The sequence below is a fragment of the Taeniopygia guttata genome, chromosome 27 (genome assembly GCF_048771995.1).
Source record: "Taeniopygia guttata chromosome 27, bTaeGut7.mat, whole genome shotgun sequence".
In the NCBI taxonomy this organism is placed as follows: Eukaryota; Metazoa; Chordata; class Aves; order Passeriformes; family Estrildidae; genus Taeniopygia; species Taeniopygia guttata.
In genome coordinates, this window is record NC_133052.1 from 414,439 (window position 1) to 431,504 (window position 17,066).

The 17,066-nt window shown below is 45.9% G+C and overlaps 1 protein-coding gene across 2 annotated transcripts in view; it reads left to right on the forward strand.

Moving 5' to 3' along the window:
- Window positions 1-16,804, forward strand: part of MAP3K3 (mitogen-activated protein kinase kinase kinase 3) — a 34,422-nt gene extending 17,618 nt beyond the window's left edge. Inside the window, exons 8-18 of one of the 2 annotated variants that reach the window (XR_012052106.1) lie at window positions 2,206-2,339; window positions 3,168-3,229; window positions 3,645-3,712; window positions 3,942-4,034; window positions 4,794-4,985; window positions 6,646-6,794; window positions 8,507-8,638; window positions 9,293-9,422; window positions 10,108-10,285; window positions 12,759-13,556; window positions 14,757-16,804. Coding sequence is in view for 1 of the 2 variants with exons in the window: in XM_030256489.4 (XP_030112349.1) it covers window positions 2,206-2,339; window positions 3,168-3,229; window positions 3,645-3,712; window positions 3,942-4,034; window positions 4,794-4,985; window positions 6,646-6,794; window positions 8,507-8,638; window positions 9,293-9,422; window positions 10,108-10,285; window positions 12,759-12,987 (1,367 nt within the window). In the remaining variant the exon portion in view is untranslated. Of the gene's footprint in view, window positions 1-2,205; window positions 2,340-3,167; window positions 3,230-3,644; window positions 3,713-3,941; window positions 4,035-4,793; window positions 4,986-6,645; window positions 6,795-8,506; window positions 8,639-9,292; window positions 9,423-10,107; window positions 10,286-12,758 lie in introns of both variants that reach the window. The other variant, XM_030256489.4, reaches the window with a different exon arrangement.
- Window positions 16,805-17,066: the final 262 nt, after the last annotated feature.

A 17,066-nucleotide genomic window follows, 5' to 3' on the forward strand; every position in this document is an offset into this window, starting at 1 on the left:
GTGAACTTGAGGCAGAATTATTACATGATTTTAGATCAGTATTTGCAGTGCAAAGTATCAAATAATAAATCAGGTTAAAGCATAACAGTCTCCATACTGGCGGGTCCAAACCAGAGTTGGAACCACACTGTTCTGAGCAGAGGTAACTGGGAGATGAGCTCAGAGGGAAGGCCTTGTGAACTTGAAGAGCAGTAGTTCTCAGTGTGGGACTGGTCTAAGAAACCTGCTTGTATCCTGTGAAGAGTTAGCTGATCCCCTTCTGTGCAATTTGCTTTTATGAAGCACCAAACAAACAAAGAAGTACTGAAAGTTTGTGAAGTACGTGACTGAAACGGGGACAAAAAGACTTTTACTGTCCTTCCTAGTTTGAAGTTAATATGCATAAAAAGAGCAACATTCCTTGGTCCTGAGAAGTGGTATCCATGCATGTCTGAACACCACATTTCTTCTATAACAGACAAACTGAATGCCAAAATTATTTCATTTAAAATATATCTATTCCATATTCTTCTTTACTGACATTCTGGGGTATCCAGATAATGGTGCCAAAGCCAACAGGCTGTGGCAAGTGTCTGTCATGGGTAAACTGTACAGTGACAAGGGGCTCCTTCTGTATCCCAGTTACACACTTTCCTCTTGTCCCAGCTTATGCTTGCTTTCTGAATAGCTTGTCATTCATCAGTCAAGAACCTTTCGGTTTATTTTCTGAACGTGTCAGAGTACCAGACCATTACATTATGAAGAGGTCCAGAAGAGTTCCAGTTGTGTCAGAGGTCTGCTGGTAATTTGGCAACAGCTCGGTCTTGCACCAATTTCTTCTTCCTTCTCTTTTCCTGTCTTTGGTTTGGAGGAGTAGTGTGCCCTGTTTGCTGGCGTTTCAGGCACAGAGGCTATCCAACTTGTATCGTGTCACGCAATTACAGTCCAAAGCAGTGTTCAGCTAAAGCTTTTTGCAAGCAGGAGAGGGACCTGTGTGGTTCCTGAGCTCCAAACAGCCCGAGCCTGTTGTCACCACTTTGGAGCTTTGGAAGTAAAGATGACTTCTATTTAAAAGAAAAAAAATAAAAAAGTTACTAAGCATTCTGGCAGGGCTTGTGTTTTTTCCACTCACTTCCTTTGATACACATGGATTTAGTGCCGACTTCCTTTTCCTGCCCAGGGATGGGGCCTTTCCACAAGAGCAGCTGGGCCGGTGCCAGCAGCCCTGGGCTCGCTCTGGCCATGGCATCTGTCAAAGGAGTGAAAGTGCTCCCGGGGCTGGGGCAGCCCACGCACGCCCAGGGTTATCCCACCCCTCCAAAGGGCTCCTGAGCTCTGGGAGCTGCTTGGGATATCAGGTGGTAGCTCTGAGCAATGGATTGTGGACCTGGCAATCTTGGCTTCGTGATCTTGTAGGTCTTCTCCAACCTTAATGATCCTGTGATTTTATTAATCCCTTTTTTGTTCATGTAGTTCACCCCCCTTGCACTCTAAGCCATGCCAGCATTGTTCATTTTCCTTCTGCAGCCCCCTGAGAGGTGTTTGCTCTGCTTTTCAGTCCACTTCGCCCAGCTTCTTGCCTTCGCTCTTTATTACAACTTCTACAGAAAATATTTTCCCTGGGAGAATATTTGCTGATCTTTACCCATCTTTCCTAGCACCTGAGTACACACAGTTAATTAAAGACAGTGTTGTGAGGAGCACAGCTTGAGAGCTGATCTCCACCTGCTGCCTCTGGCTTCATGTGTGACCTTGAGCAGATTGGCCTGGACCACAGCAGTTCTTGGAGCTCACAGTGGGAATTGGTGGCAGCTGCAGGTGGATAGGTCACAGCAAAAAGGGAGTTTTTTCCTTCCTTTGTCTAAAGTTTCATCTTTGAAATCTGCAAGTTAAAAATAAACCCTAAATGTGAAGTTTCTCTCAGTAGGTAGCACAAGAGAAACTCTTTAGGTAGTGCCACTAACAGATGATTAAACTGGAATTATGCTCACAAGGTTGAGCAGGAGAGGTTAGAAATAGGAGCTGCTTTGTCAGGAGCTTCAGTAATAATCACGTAGCATCTCAGACATCAGTAAGGTGCAGTAAGGTCGGACAGTTGGTGTTCCTGGTTCAGGTGTGCCAGGTTCACTCTGGGGTTGCTGTGGGGGTGCAGGTTTGGTGTTGGAGGTGCTGGGGCTGGCTGCTCAGCAGTGTGGCCGGCAGCAGCGTGGGTGCTGTCCCTTGCAGGCTCCCAGAGCACGGGCCGGAGCTCACCGCCGCCTGGCTACGTGCCCGAGCGGCAGCAGCGCATCGCCCGCCAGGGCTCCTACACCAGCATCCACAGCGAGGGCGAGTTCATCCCCGAGACCAGCGAGCAGTGCGTGAGTATGGCAGGGAGCAGCCTGCAACACCTGCCAAGGGGTTCTGCTGCCTTCTGGGCCTTCTTTTCCTTTCCCAAATATTCACTGCCTGTGGTTCCTTCAACAGCTTTAAGTGGTGAGGCACACATTGTCCAGAAAGGTGTTGCTGCCCCATGACTGGAAGTGTCCAAGGGCAACCTTAGAGCAACCCGATCTAGTGGAAGGTGTCCCTGCCCATGGCAGGAAGTGGAATTGGATGACCCTTAAGTCCTTTCCAACCCAAACCATTCTAGGTTCCTAAAAGTGCTGCTTTGTGCATTTAAACAGCCTCAAACTGTAGCTGTGTAAGTTCAAAGCCTTTGTTGGGCTGCCAGAAACAGTTCCCAGTTCTGGGCTTTGCCCCTCCACCTCTGACTGAGCAGTTTTGGAGCTGTCACACATGTGACAAGGTTTCCTATTACCAGGTTTGTGTGGCACTCTTGCTTTTGAAACTCTGCTGTCCATTCAGAAAAGTGGGAAGTGAGGCCAAAGGGCGACTTGCAGGTGGATGCAGCAGCACCAGCAGAGACTGTTCCTGGAGCCAGCTGGGATCAAAATGCAGCACAAGGCTGCTAAAGCTTGCATTTTTTCATAGCAGACTCCTTCAACAGCTAAAGCAGTGCCTCAGATTTTATATGAACCTCATTTCTGTGGGAGGTAAAGGAAAATTATACATTTAAATAGGCTTAGACTCCCTTCTTTAGCTGGACATCCTGCAGGCAAGCAGTTGTGGGCTCTGCTCCTCTGTCACAGCCTCTCCTGGGCCCTGGACTGTACTCATGTTGCTGTGTGGTTTCTTCTGTGTTGCAGATGCTGGACCCTCTAAGCAGTGCTGAAAACTCGGTGTCAGGAAGCTGCCAGTCCTTGGACAGGTGAGCAGCCAGGTACAAATGTACGGACTGGTGAGAACGTGTGTGTTCAGATGGAAATGCCAGTTGTACTTACATAAAATCCTGTTTTCTATCTCATACATTTTCTTGGAGGGAAACAATTTACTTCCTATCTATATGTCACTGTATTTTTTAAAGAGCATTAACTATGTCTTAAGGCTGTGTTATTTTCTGGCACAACCACAGACCAGCAAACTGGTGCTTCAGTAGCTTTATGTTATAAATACAAAGTTCTGAAGCGAGCAGCCTGTGTGGAGCCGCCCCTCTGAGAACATCTGGCTGCAGGGTATTTAAATCTCTTTTAGACAAGGCTCTACTTGTTCATTTAAAAAATAAAACAACAAAAAAAATACCCCAAACAACAGCAAAACTTACTTTCGCCTTCTTTCTCCATTAGTCCTTCTTTTCGGAAGTCACGGATGTCAAGGGCACAAAGCTTTCCTGATAATAGACAGGAGTTCTCAGGTATGTCTTTGGTACAAAGGTTATTTGATCCAGACATTTTCTGCTCTTGGCTGGCTGCCCTCCCTGCTTGCTGGGGTTGTATAAATAGAAGAAGTAGGGACACGATGATGGGAAAGCTATGAAGTTATTTATTGCCTCTTCCTAAAAACCTGCTGTTACAGGAAAATTCTGTGATTAGAAGTTCAGTTTTTTGAAGGAGCATCACTTTTGTCTTTGCTTCTCGTGCCAGACCGTGAGAATCAGATCTACGACAAAGCAGGCAAGGGTGGGACCTACCCTCGGCGCTACAACGTCTCCATGCAGCACAAGGACTACAACGACGGTGAGTTGGGCTCAGACCTCCCCTTCCAGGCTGGGGGAAAAAGGTGAGGCAATGGCAGCCTCTGCACGAGTGAAACTCCTGTTTGGAGAGCCTGGAAGTGCCCTGGTCCTTGCAATTAATGCTGAGGTTGATACTGCTGTCCATGATGCTACATTTTCATGGAAACCAATGGTTGTTGTTTGTAATTCTCTTTGTAATTCTTATTTGCTTTGTCCTTTCTGGTGTTACCCAGGCTGAGTAGGGGATTGTGGACGTAGTTTTTAGGCTTGGCCCTATATAAGTACTTTCCTACCATAGAGATTCATTGTACTTTGCTAATTTGCATTGCAGACTTGCTTCTGGATCTTTTAAATATAGCAGGGAGTTAAAGAATTACATCTCTGCTCAACCAGATGGCTATATGCAAAATAATCTCTCAAAATTTCATGAGGTGCAAGTTGGCATAATCTTTATTTATGGTTTTTATTTGCAAGTCCAGGCACGTTATCTAGAAAGTAATTTTATATGTAATTTTTAACAAAACTCGGAGCTTGTGCTCAGAGCCTGTAAGCCAGATTTTTGCTTTGGAAGGTACGTTTAGATCTCAGACAGCACCAGCCCTGAGCTGTTATATTCTTGCATCTCATCTGTGTGGCAGCAGATTCTGCTCCTTGGGAACAGAGCAGAACATGGTATTTCTCTCTCTTCTCCCTGCTGTTCAGCCCCCAGCCATTACCTTCCCCTTGCAAGCATTTATTTAAAAGCATTCCTTTTCCCCAGGCCGGAGGACGTTTCCCCGGATACGACGTCACCAAGGGAATCTGTTCACCTTGGTGCCTTCCAGCCGTTCCTTGAGCACCAACGGGGAGAACCTGGGCCTGGCGCTGCAGTACCTGGACCCCCGGGGCCGCCTGCGGAGCGCCGACAGCGAGAACGCGCTGGGCGTGCAGGAGAGGAACATTGCCACCAAGTGTAGGCTGCTGGGGCTGCTGGGGCATGCCACCAGGTGTAGGCTGCTGGGGCTGCTGGGGCATGCCACCAGGTGTAGGCTGCTGGGGCATGCCACCAGGTGTAGGCTGCTGGGCCATGCCACCTGGCTCGGGGCAGGGAGGGCTCCGAGGGCGAGCTCCAGACCCAGCGCGTTGCCAGAGCCTGGCTTTAACAAGCCACTACAGCCACATCGCTCCCTGGCTGTGCTTTGAGACTTGTTTGTCACACCCACAGGACAAGTGTTGTTCTTCTCAGATTTCTTCTGGGAGCTGGCCCTTCCTTTAAAAGCATTGCAAATTCAGCTAAGAAGTAAAAATTTGCTTGATCTAGATGATATACAGGGTTCTTAAAACAGGCAGACAAGCTTGTTTATTTTCTTGCATATTAACATTTTCAGTCAGGCTTTTGGTCTATTAGTTGAGAGCTGTATGTATTTCACTTGCTCCTTTAGCAGAAGGATTTACTTCTGTATTAATGGCATCCTAGAGTTGTGTTGTTGGACAGCTTTCTATTATAAAAAATAAGTGGAACATAACTCATTCATGAACTGTAGATATCCCATACAGTAATTTAAGGATCAAAATGAAGAGTAAGCTTGTAGCAGAGTAAGGAACACACTAAAATACTGACTGGCAGTAAATCTGATTAAATTAGACATGTAGAAGCAAATCTCTCAGCTCTTCTGTATTTTCACACTGTTCAGATGGCTGGTTCTTGTCTTTGTTTTTAGAGTTTCTTGTTATATCCAACATAATTGGATGCACTGAACTGCAGGAGTCTCGTAGTGTTGCTTTCAAAGTTGGAGTTAAAGCACTGATCTTTGAGTAATATGCTTTGAGATTAAGGGCAGTCTGAAAAACTGGGCTCAGGTATTAATCTCTGGGTCAGGAGACTGCTGCTTATGAATGTGAGGGTTCCCAGTGCCCTGAGGATGGAACCTCCTGCTGGGCTGTTGGAGATGCTGCTTCACCTGGGTCTCATGGGTATTTTTATTAAGTCTAACTGTTCAGCAGGTGAAGACGATACCCACACTGTGCTAACACAGTCCCTACTTTATCAATGTCTAGCAGGTAATTATGACTTCCAGTCTTTATGGTTAGAGAGAGCCTTGCAGTAAAATCCTTCCCACAGATGTTAACCCCAGACTAGCTGGGCAAAGAAACTCAGAATAACGTCCTTCAAGTTGTCCCAGAAGTTTAAGTCATTCCCAGCTGGCTGGGATCAATTTAGCAAGGCTAATCCAGCTCTCCTTCATCTGAGGCATGTGATAACTACAGATCAAGGGTTGGAAGCTGCTCTAATTGCTGCATCATCTCTTAAGGTAATGATTTTGTAGAATCCACCTGCTGATGGAATGAAATTTCACCAACCCCATTGAATAACTGGTTTGTAAAACACATTTGCAGAACATTTTGTGGTGTCATTTTAATGAGACATCGGCCAGCAGATCCTTGAGAGTCTGGATGGTTGGATTCTGTTCAGAGCTCTGCCACTAGCTCCTTACTCTGGGAGAGCACCTCATGTTTATTCAACTGCAGAATACCGGGTTCAGTCCCAGTATGATGGAGATTGGTCCTTGAAAAGCCCACCTTTGTTTTTAAACAGTGGAATGAAAAAATAAGTGATTGCTGTTCTCTTTTAGCTCCGAGTGCCCCAATAAACTGGCGCCGAGGAAAGCTGCTGGGCCAGGGCGCCTTTGGCCGCGTGTATTTGTGCTACGACGTGGACACGGGCAGGGAGCTCGCAGCTAAGCAGGTCCAGTTTGATCCAGAGAGCCCTGAAACAAGCAAGGTAATTCTCATCTCAGCTTCTAAAGCCCTCTGAGGTCCTGCACAGTGTCTCTCTCTGTCTGTCCTTGAAAGCTGGCGTCTTATTTAGTTTGTACTAAGGTTTCAAGTCATGTGGAGAAGAATAGGAGTCATTTAAAAATTACTTTTCTGTGTTATTAACTTCAGCTTGAAACTAAAATCCATTTTCTGGCTTCATTCTTGGCTCTCCTTTCGCAGCTTCTTGGGTTTTTGCCAGGTTACTTGAGGAATACTAGACTGCCCTGTGTTCCTGGTTAGACATGGATGTGAATGAAACTAAATCCAGCAAGAGTAGGTTTTTTTTTTTTTCTTTTTTGAACAAAAAAGAGCTGCTTGCACATGCAAAACCCACTTCTGGGTTTATATGGTACACCCTGTATCAAGTGCATTAATTACCAATTTTCACTTCTGAATTCTCTGTGTCCTTAAAAACAATTGGAGCTGTGGGGTGTAAATTAATCAAGAGCTGTGATGTGACAACACTGGAGACAGTGGAGATGGAACAGGCATCTTGAAATTAGGGGACAGCACTCAACTTCCTGCACAGGGGATGCAGCTGGAATGGGTTCTTTGCTAGTGTTTTAACAGTGTACCAGTTTCCCAATATTGAACAAAATCACTTTGAGCTAGAATAACTGATCCATGAAGATTTAATTATTCTGATTTTATATGTGCCAAGATATGTCATAAATTGGGAAGTTCTGCTATGTCTGTGTTGTAAATCAGACAGCAACTCTGAGCCAAGGATGAACAGGCTGAAATATATTTTAAAGGCACTGAAACTCCAAACCTTATACTATTATTTGGTCTGATTAAGCCGCTTCCTCTGTTCCATGTGTGCCTACAACATCCAGGTTCTTGCCCTAAGGTTCTGCATCCTCTCCCAGAGTGAGAGAGCTGAACCTGATACCTTCTCATGGCAGGGCTGGAAAGGTAAAACTAGGACTAATTTGGGGAGAAAACTTTATTGCTTTTTCTGTAAATCCTCATGCTTCAGTACCTTTGATGTTCCTCCTGTTCAATCCCTGGATTCAGCAAGAACCTAATACTTTTTCTGAGAAGCAAACATTTGTGATTCCATCTGAAGTTGCTGGGTGATGTCTTTGCCTTTGCACTGTGATGCCCTGTTGTCTGGCAAGAGCAAAGCAAAGGATCAGTTTCATGTGCAGAGCTGCAGATTCTTTGAATAGGAAAGAAGCTGTTTGTAGGGGTGTTTCCAGTAAATCATCAGTGTGACCAGAACAGGACAGAAGCTCAGCAAGTCTCAGCACCTGTTGTTTTCTTCTCCAGTAGGTTGATGTTCCAGTCTGTAACGTATTCAGAGCTGCTTCATAGTTACACTCCCTGCCACAGCTCAGTGAGAGAAGTGAGGTTATACCTCTGCCGTGGCTGGAGAAACCTTTCAGCCACCCAGGATAAAGCCATGCAGATGACAGAATCAAGACAAGAAACAAAGTGTTTCTGGTACTAAATCCACACTAACAGTTATCTGCAGATAATGCAGTAAAAATGAATGGGAAGACCTGGTCATATTTGCCTTTTCCAAGAAGCAGATAAAGCGATGTCATGGATTACATTTCTCAGTGTAGTGGTGGTCTTATCCTGCCAGTGACATGACAAATTTATTTTTTTTTTTTTATATTTATGATATATTTCCTCAGGCTGCAATCTTATTTTCTCCTTCAACATCCATAGGAGGTGAGTGCGCTGGAGTGTGAAATTCAGCTGCTGAAGAACCTCCAGCATGACCGTATTGTGCAGTATTATGGCTGCTTAAGGGATCGAGCAGAGAAGACCTTGACCATCTTCATGGAGTACATGCCAGGGGTAAGAGCAGCATAGTCAGGAATCAGAAAGGGGGGTGGCTGGGTCTGTTAGCTGGTTTATTTGTTGCTGTGATTCCCCTAACTATGTCATCTGCCTCAGACCCTAGGGCTGTGCCTTCTCACACTCATAATGCCACCACTTTCATTTTATGTATGCCCAAATAACCTCTCTGTTTTTTTCCTTAAGTGTCTTCTGCTTGAAATACATTCTCTGTAACAGTCATTAAAGCCAGTTCTTTTCTTCATTCTGAATTTGTTCTACCAAAGTACCTCAAAGGACTTGGGCCAGCATGTAAATCCTGGTAACTGAATTACCAGAATCATGGTACAGCGAGGCTAAAACTGGCTCTCCAAAAAGCGAGGCTTTTGACTCAGATAAGTCTGCTAAACTATTTTATTGCTTGTCTTCACAGCAAGTTGTACCAGTAGACAAAACCTCCTTAAGCTGTTTTTGCCATGAAGCCTGTCCTTGCTGTTCCTAAAAAGGGCTTCTTAGGGCAAGATGCTCATAGAACGTCCCAGAAGGGCTTTAGCAGAGGCCATTGTGGGGCCTGCTGGGTGTGTTAACACCCAGGGCTTTTAGGAGCTGAATGGACAGTGCAAGATTTGTGCTTTGTCACCTCTTTGCCAGTTTTTTGTGTTTGCTTTTTGGCAGGGCTCAGTGAAAGACCAGCTGAAGGCCTACGGGGCCCTGACGGAAAACGTCACCCGGAAATACACGCGGCAGATCCTCGAGGGCGTCTCGTACCTCCACAGCAACATGATCGTGCACAGGGACATCAAGGGTGAGAGCAGGGCGAGGGAAGGGAGCTCTGCTCTCAGTTTGAGAGCAGAAGCGTTCCATGTGGGCACCTACCAGATAATGGCAACATTATCTGGGCTTCTTGATCTCATTGCAGTTTTGGAGGAAGAATTGGCTTTGGTGTCTAAACCTCAGTTTGTGTCCACATAAAAGCTAAGCTCTAAAGTTTGCTTTTTCTCTGGTGCTTTGTGTGCAAGACCAAGTGGAGATTGACTTGTTTATTGTCGGAGTTCAAAGTGTTTTAATTAGCTACATCTGTTACCCAGCTGACCAGGAAGCAATGCTTGCACTCACCAAAGCAGCATCCCAATAAAACCCTTCTCTACACAGCTCTGTTCTCTCCCAGCCCTTGGCCTGGGGGCCCTGCTAGGTTGGTTGAGCTGTTTACAGGCACTGTAACAATGCTGATGCTGACTCAGCTCTCATTTCCCTCCCCCCTTAACTTCCTTGTGTTTTTCCCTGAAGTTTTTCCCATTTACAGCCATTAGCAATTGGCTTGTCTACAAGCTGAATTAAAGAAATTATGTTTAGCAGGTCACCTGAGGCTTAATGGGGAAAGAGTCATACCATGAGCACGGGTATTTGGGCTTGGATGTCATTCTGCAGGCTGCAGATCCAACAGCTGGATCACATAAAAACAGCTGTCTCCGTTTTTTGCTTCTGTCCAGGTGCCAATATTCTCCGTGACTCTGCTGGGAATGTGAAGCTTGGGGACTTTGGGGCCAGCAAACGGCTGCAGACAATCTGCATGTCGGGGACAGGCATCCGCTCCGTCACGGGCACCCCGTACTGGATGAGCCCGGAGGTGATCAGCGGGGAAGGCTACGGCAGGAAGGCAGACGTGTGGTGAGCCTTTCCCTCGCTGCCATAGATCACTGCACTGCTCCCTGCAGCCAGATAACACCTGCTGCCATCCAACAGCCAAATTCACACCTTGTCTGGATGAAAAGTTTGGAGAAAATTGAAGTTGCTGGTTTGAATTCAAGACACAGTCTTCTGCAGGCTGTGCTTTGCAGTGTTAACACCCAACAACTCTTTTAGTTTTTCGGAACCAGTTTTAGTTTTTCAGGAACAGTTTCCACTCATTCCTCACTCAAACTGATAGCTGTTTTTTTGGCTTTCTGGCTGGTGCAATGTTTTCACCCTTCTCGTGCTCTCAGGCACTTTGGTGGAATTCTTGGGCTGTACTATGTAGGGCCAGGATTTGGGATGTTGATCCTTGTGGGTCCCTTCCAACACAGGAGACTCTGTGATTCTATGATATCCCTTGGAAGAGCGACTGAAGGTTGTCTAGGGAAAGCCCATTCATTTAGATACAAAATTAGAGTTATGCTTAAAATGTACTGGAAATTAATAGAATTTTAGCCGTAAAGAAGAGATGCCCAAGCCTGGAATAACAGAAAATATCCAGGTCATATCAGAAGTGATCTGCATGAATGTTAACTGTAGCTGTGCTATTATTGGCATAGCCAAGGAGCAGCCTCTATCAAAAGAGCAAAATGGTCCTGTGCCAAAATGTTAATTTTGGGGGCCTTAAAAAGGTGAGATTATAAAACTTAAGTAAACAAAAGGACAAAAGGTCTGGTTATGCCTCTACAGTAAGGCAGGACCTGTTTCCTGTACAAGCAGCGAGTGGAAACAGAGCTGAAATGTGTCTTGTCTGCAAAGAGTTAAGTCCTGCAGACTCTCCCAGTTGAGATGCTTGGGGAGAGAGCGAAGCACGTGCCCTTCCCCCTGGGTTGGTGCAGTTGTGGATTTTCTCTTGGTGCTGACATTGGTCCATTCCCATCAAAGCATCGCTGCCATTGGCCAGGCTCCAGTTCCTACAATCCCAGTCATTATTTTGGGGGTCAGAACTTTCCAGTGCAACGCTGGTCCCAGGGTGGATGTGTATGGCCCAGAGGCTCAGAAACGTAACAAATCCATCCACCTGGCTCTGTGCCACTGCTGCAGGCCCCTCTCCAGTTTTCTTCTTCCTAAATAGCAGAATATGTGAGCTATTTGTTATTGCTGGAGTGACTTGACATGAAAAACATTCCTGCTGTTTGCTGAATATCTTAAAGAAACCGGATCTGCTTAAACGGTATAAATCAGTCTAAACAATAATATATCCCTGCTTGCTTTTGAGCAAGCCCCCAGCACTTCAGCACACATGGTTTGCATTTTCTGTACTCTCTTCAGTAAGCTTGAAATGGCTGGAAAACTGTAAAATTTTCACGTTGGATTTTAAACCTTGTAGAGAAATCAGTTATTGCATATTCACTGCATTTAATTCCTTTCCTCCTTGTCTTGGCAGTTGATGCAAGTCTGTCTCTCAACATGTCTTTTCCTTGCATTTCACCTCAAAAGAATGTTTAGTTTTAAGGCAGAGGAGGCAGTTTTGCCTTTTTAATGTAAAGATGTGATAAAACCACAGGATTGGATATTAAAAACTCACGAATGGCTTTTACTTAATCTGTGGCCTGGAGGAAACAATTAATCCTTTTTGAATAAAGCCCAATCAGTGCAGTGCTACAGCAGCCATCTTCCCTGGGAAGGTGTTGGAGTCACGTCCCCTCAGAAAGGTGGCTCAGCCATGTCCCCAGAATCACGTCCTTGCCCTGAAGTAGCCTGCAGAGCCCCATTAACTTTACAAGGAGTTTTTCCTTAAGGTAATGATGCATCTGTCCCACAGGGATTTAACTTACTGCCTTCCCAGTTTGGAACTGTTACGACTTCAATTATTTTTTGACTGATGCTTGGTTTCTTGTGAAGTGGAGGTATTATTAGGTTATTTTTTTCCCAACGTGGGCATTTTGAGGCTGTGACTGAAAAGGGATTTTGCTGAAATGGCTTTGTGGGGTCAACAAGCTCTGAATCACTGAACCTTGAGTGTTAAAAAGTCTGTTTTCTACCTTGCAACTCAGCAAGTTGAGCCTCTGAGCAGCCTGGTCTAGTGGAAGGTGTCCCTGCCCATGGCAGGAGGTTGGAGCAGGATGGTCCTGCATGTCCCTTCCAGCCCAGCCCAGCTGTGACCCTGTGATCCTCTGAGTGCCTTTGAAGCAGTAGAAACAGCAGCACCTGGAGCACCAGCAAGGTCAAGCAGTGCCTTCAGGGACGTCCCACTGGCACCTCTTGTCCCATGATAACACAAATGTTTCACGAGAGGAGAATTTGAGCAAAGGGGAGCAGGAGAAGGAGCTGTTGGCAGCTCTGGCTCTGAGTGGGGGCACACGCTCACCCAGAGCTGGACCTCGCTCTTGGCTGCTGGGGAGTTCTCCCTGAGCACTGGGCATTATTGAGTGAATTCTCATTTGGTTTTTTCCTGTCTGCTTTGCAGGAGCCTCGGCTGCACCGTAGTGGAAATGCTGACAGAGAAGCCCCCCTGGGCAGAGTACGAAGCCATGGCAGCGATCTTCAAAATCGCCACCCAGCCCACCAACCCCCAGCTCCCCTCCCACATATCAGAACATTGTCGGGACTTCCTAAAGCAGATCTTTGTGGAAGCCAGGCACAGACCCTCTGCTGAAGAGCTGCTCAGACACCAGTTTGCACAGCTCCAGTACTGAATTACCTCCCTTGCTCGCAGCTCCTGCCGGGCTTTCCGTGCCCAGTCTTGTCTAGTTGCAACTGCCCATTGTGGTGCTGCATCTTCAAAATGCCAACTCAGCTAGGCCTAGTCCTTTGGGAAGTTCTGCCAAGGAACCTGGGGTCTGCTCTCGTGCCTGATTCCTTCATTTGCTGGACTAACGTTTGTCCTGCCAACAGCTGTCCAAGCAGAGCTGCATTTTTGCCCTGGGTTACCTGGATGTGACGTTGCAGCTGGCTGCGTGTTTTCTGCAGGCGCAGGAAGGGGAGTCTGACAAGTGTCATCACTGATTAACACGGGAGAAATCTGATCCCAGGTGGGAACTGGAAGAGCTCCACTCTTCAGCAAAACAGAAACATGCAGCAGCCTCCAGACCAGTTCTGCCTGTGGGAGTTCCTGCTTTTCCTCTCCTAGGGTTCCAGAGGCGTCTCCAGCGCCTGAATCCAGCCAAAAGCCATGTGTCACGGAGCATGCACTCGCTATAGTATGGTATATTTTTCTTCTTGAGTATTGAGCATCGGAAGGTGTTCAGAAGATACTGATTCAAAAGTATGTGAATAGTGTTATTTTATAATGAACCCGTGGATTTGGGGCTGGGGGTGAGGGAGGTCTTTCCAGCTAAATGTCAGGATAATCAGAGAATTTCAGCAGAATGCAATCACTCCAGGGCCTGAGGGAAGAGCTCTCCCATTAATGTTGGAAAATCTGGAGCTAGGTTTGATCTGTCCCAGCATTAGGACAGTGCCAGTTAGTTTGTGTCATACCAAACAAATCTGTGCTCCTGATTCCTCTCTCTGGGGCTGCTGAGTCCAAACAAAACCCCTCTGGAAGGGAATTCAGTGGAATTCAGTTTCCTCCTGCATCTGTCTCTTTGGCTGGTAACTTTTTACCATCCTTTTAACCAAAGATAGTCCATCTGGTGCCCAGGAAATGACTTCAGAGTTTCTTTGAGCACATGGCCTAATGAGGGTTTCTTGGGGAGGATTACCTGGACACTTGTGTTGAGCACAGGAAGCTGGAATCAAGCTCAACCCTTTGCTGTGCGTTGTTTGAATTACAGGTGTGCAAGTGATCATTTAAGAGTTCCATAAAAATGTTATGGCCTAACTTAAATAAGCTTTTGTAGGAGTCAGGTCAAACAGAGAACCTCAGACAACATTTATAATGGTAGCAAATATCTAAAATTACCTGGAGATCCCCATGCAGATACCAGCAAAACATATCCAAGGGATTGTGCACTTGGAAGATAGCCCAAGTCAGAGGACTGAGCTATCTCTGTGCTGATTTGGGCACTAATACTCTTTTTTTCACTAGTGAAAGACCAGCGGTTTTTAAGTGCTGGGGATTCATGGAGTTATTTCTGAGAAATTAAACTAAGAAAAGCAAATATTAACTAAAATATTGCTTTATAGGGCAACACTGAAGGTGTTCTACTCTTGTATTGGAAACCATATTAAGGTTCCACACATCTCCACTCTTCTCCCCCATAAAAAATTGAAAATTGCTTCATAATGCAGTAAAATTAAGTTTTTAGGTGAATACTAATAGCAGGATAAGGCAAGTTTTAATGAAACCAAGCTCCTTCAACACATGAAAAATACTGTGTTGAATTAAAAGAGAAAAAAAAGAACCCTAAAAGCCCCAACCAACCAAAAGGCCTGAAAAGCTTTAACGATATGAAATGTTTTTTCTGTGCCAAACCCAGAGCAAAGTGTAGCCAATAAAAACTGGTGTTGGTTTCCTTTCCAGGCTCCCTGCACTACTCCAAGGATGCACTGTCCCACTTGTGGGCACTTAGGGGATCCCTTTTATGAAAGCCCTTGTTCCATAATTTATTTAATTATAGTGAGAGCACTTCAGCTGATCTTTTCCGAACCAGGAACTTGACTCCAGATTGTCCAGACCCTTGGCCTGACTTTGGCCTGCACTTTGCTGTTGTCATGAGGGGAGGCGAGGCTGTGACGCTTCTGCTGGGATTAGGACCCATCCCTGCTTTTCACAGCTCTGCTGGGACTGGGGACCCATCCCTGCAGTCTGCATGACAAATTAGGGGGGTCAGCACCGCTGGGGGCCCAGTTCTTCAAGCCTTGCAACCTAAATATACCAAAGACTGGAGTCTTCATCCCCTGCCCATCACTTGCAGGAATCAGGAGCACGATGACATCTGCAGGGGTTTCCCTCTATCCTTGGCTTGTCCTCACCAAATCCAGACCTTCTCCCATGGTTTTTCTCTTGCTGTGCCACATGCTGTGGTCTGGGAGAGAACAGGGCGTGAGGAAACGGCAGAAATTGTGTCAAAGCAACGCAACCCTCAGGAGCTGTTGTGGCTTTTACCTCACCCGCGTCACGGGAGGCACTGACAGAGCAGAGCAGGAGCACCAGGACCGCTGGGCTCTGAGCTGCCCCCGAGCTCCCAGCCCTTCCCGAGCTGGATGTGCCTCCTCCATGCCACGTCCCGGGCTGGATGTGCCTGCGTGCAGAGCTGCATTCCGGCCTGGCACGGAGCAGCAGCGACAGAGAACACGGGGCCAGCTCGGACTGGCGCGTTCGGCACAGGAACAAGCCAAAGCATTACCTGTATGTTTGGAGATGCACTTTTATGAATGTAGTTTATATCGCTCTTTTTAGCTCTTTTTACATCATGTAAACGGTGATGCCTCATATTTTTTTTTTTTTAATTTATATCGTAAAAGATCATATTTGGTGATTTTTATATATATCGACTGTTACGGGGTGGGGGGAGGTAGGGAAATTAATTTGACGCCTTTATGAATTTAAAAAGGAAAAAAAGCAGCTGGTTTTGCAGAGAATTTGCTGATGGTTTATAATGAGTAGAGCCAAGCCAAAATGCCTCTTTGTTTCCTCACAGCCCTCTTGATTATGGAAAAGGAAGATCTGGATTCCTGAGTCCACTGCTTCGATGAATAACTTGGGGCTGACATTGATACCATGGGCTTTTAACAGCCCTGGCAGCAAAAGAGTTTCAAGTGGACAGAAATGTAATTATACCTCAGAACTGAATTATATCTGGCCTCTTTATCCTGGCAGACTGGGAAAAAACTGGGAATAAACTCATTTAGGGAAGAGTGGAGGAGTGCCAGGCTGACAATAAGCTATTGTATCAATTCCAAATGTCATGTTGGATTTCCTGCTGTTCCTCCCAGGGAGGGATATGTAGGGAATATTGAGTATTGGCATCTCTGGTGGAAGGTGCTGCAGAAATGGAGAACATTCTGTTTGACAAAGAATTTCTTATCAGAGTCCCAGTGTCCTGAAATGGTTAAAACTAAGCAGAAAAATGTCCAAGATTCCCATTGGAGAGGAACTTGGGGGAATGTGGCTGTCCCTGAGGCAGTTAGGAAACAAAATAGTGACATTTTGGTCTTGGTGTGACGATTCTGTGCATTCCAGGTTACTTGCTTGTTCTCCAGAAAATCCCATCTTTGCCCGTTCTGTGGCAGTTAGGATGCATCAATTTGGATGGGGTTTTGGGGTGTTTTTTTCGGCCTAATTTGGAATAATATTCCAAAGGACTGGAAGCTGCTCCAAAGAGTTCCCATTGACACCAGTTACCAACATTGACAGGAGGGGAAAGGTAAGTGTGCCAAAAGCAGTTCAACAAGGAAGAAAAGGATTTTGTTATCACCATAAATGATGCAAAGCAGGGAGAAAGGGCTTTAACCTGGATTGTGCAGAAGACCTGACCCAGTAGTCTCTATTTACCGACCAGGGGCTTGCAGTGCAAAGCCAGGCCAATGTATCATTTTATTTACAATAAAATTATCATTTATATGAAAGCATGTTTTGGTGTCTGTCTTTCTAAAAAGCAGAAATTTGGAGAAGGAAGGCCTCTGTATTGCAGACAAGTGGAAGATACCATGAGCTCCCTTCCCAAAATGGAGCTTCCCAGCTTAAGCGGAGGAATGTGGATGGTCTTGCACTGACTGTAACTATGATTTGGGGAGAATAAGCTTTGCTGTCCCTGAGTAGGGCAGGAGAATGGGTTACCACATCTCCAAATACTTTCGGGTTTGATTTTTTTTCAGCTCTGCAGCAGCC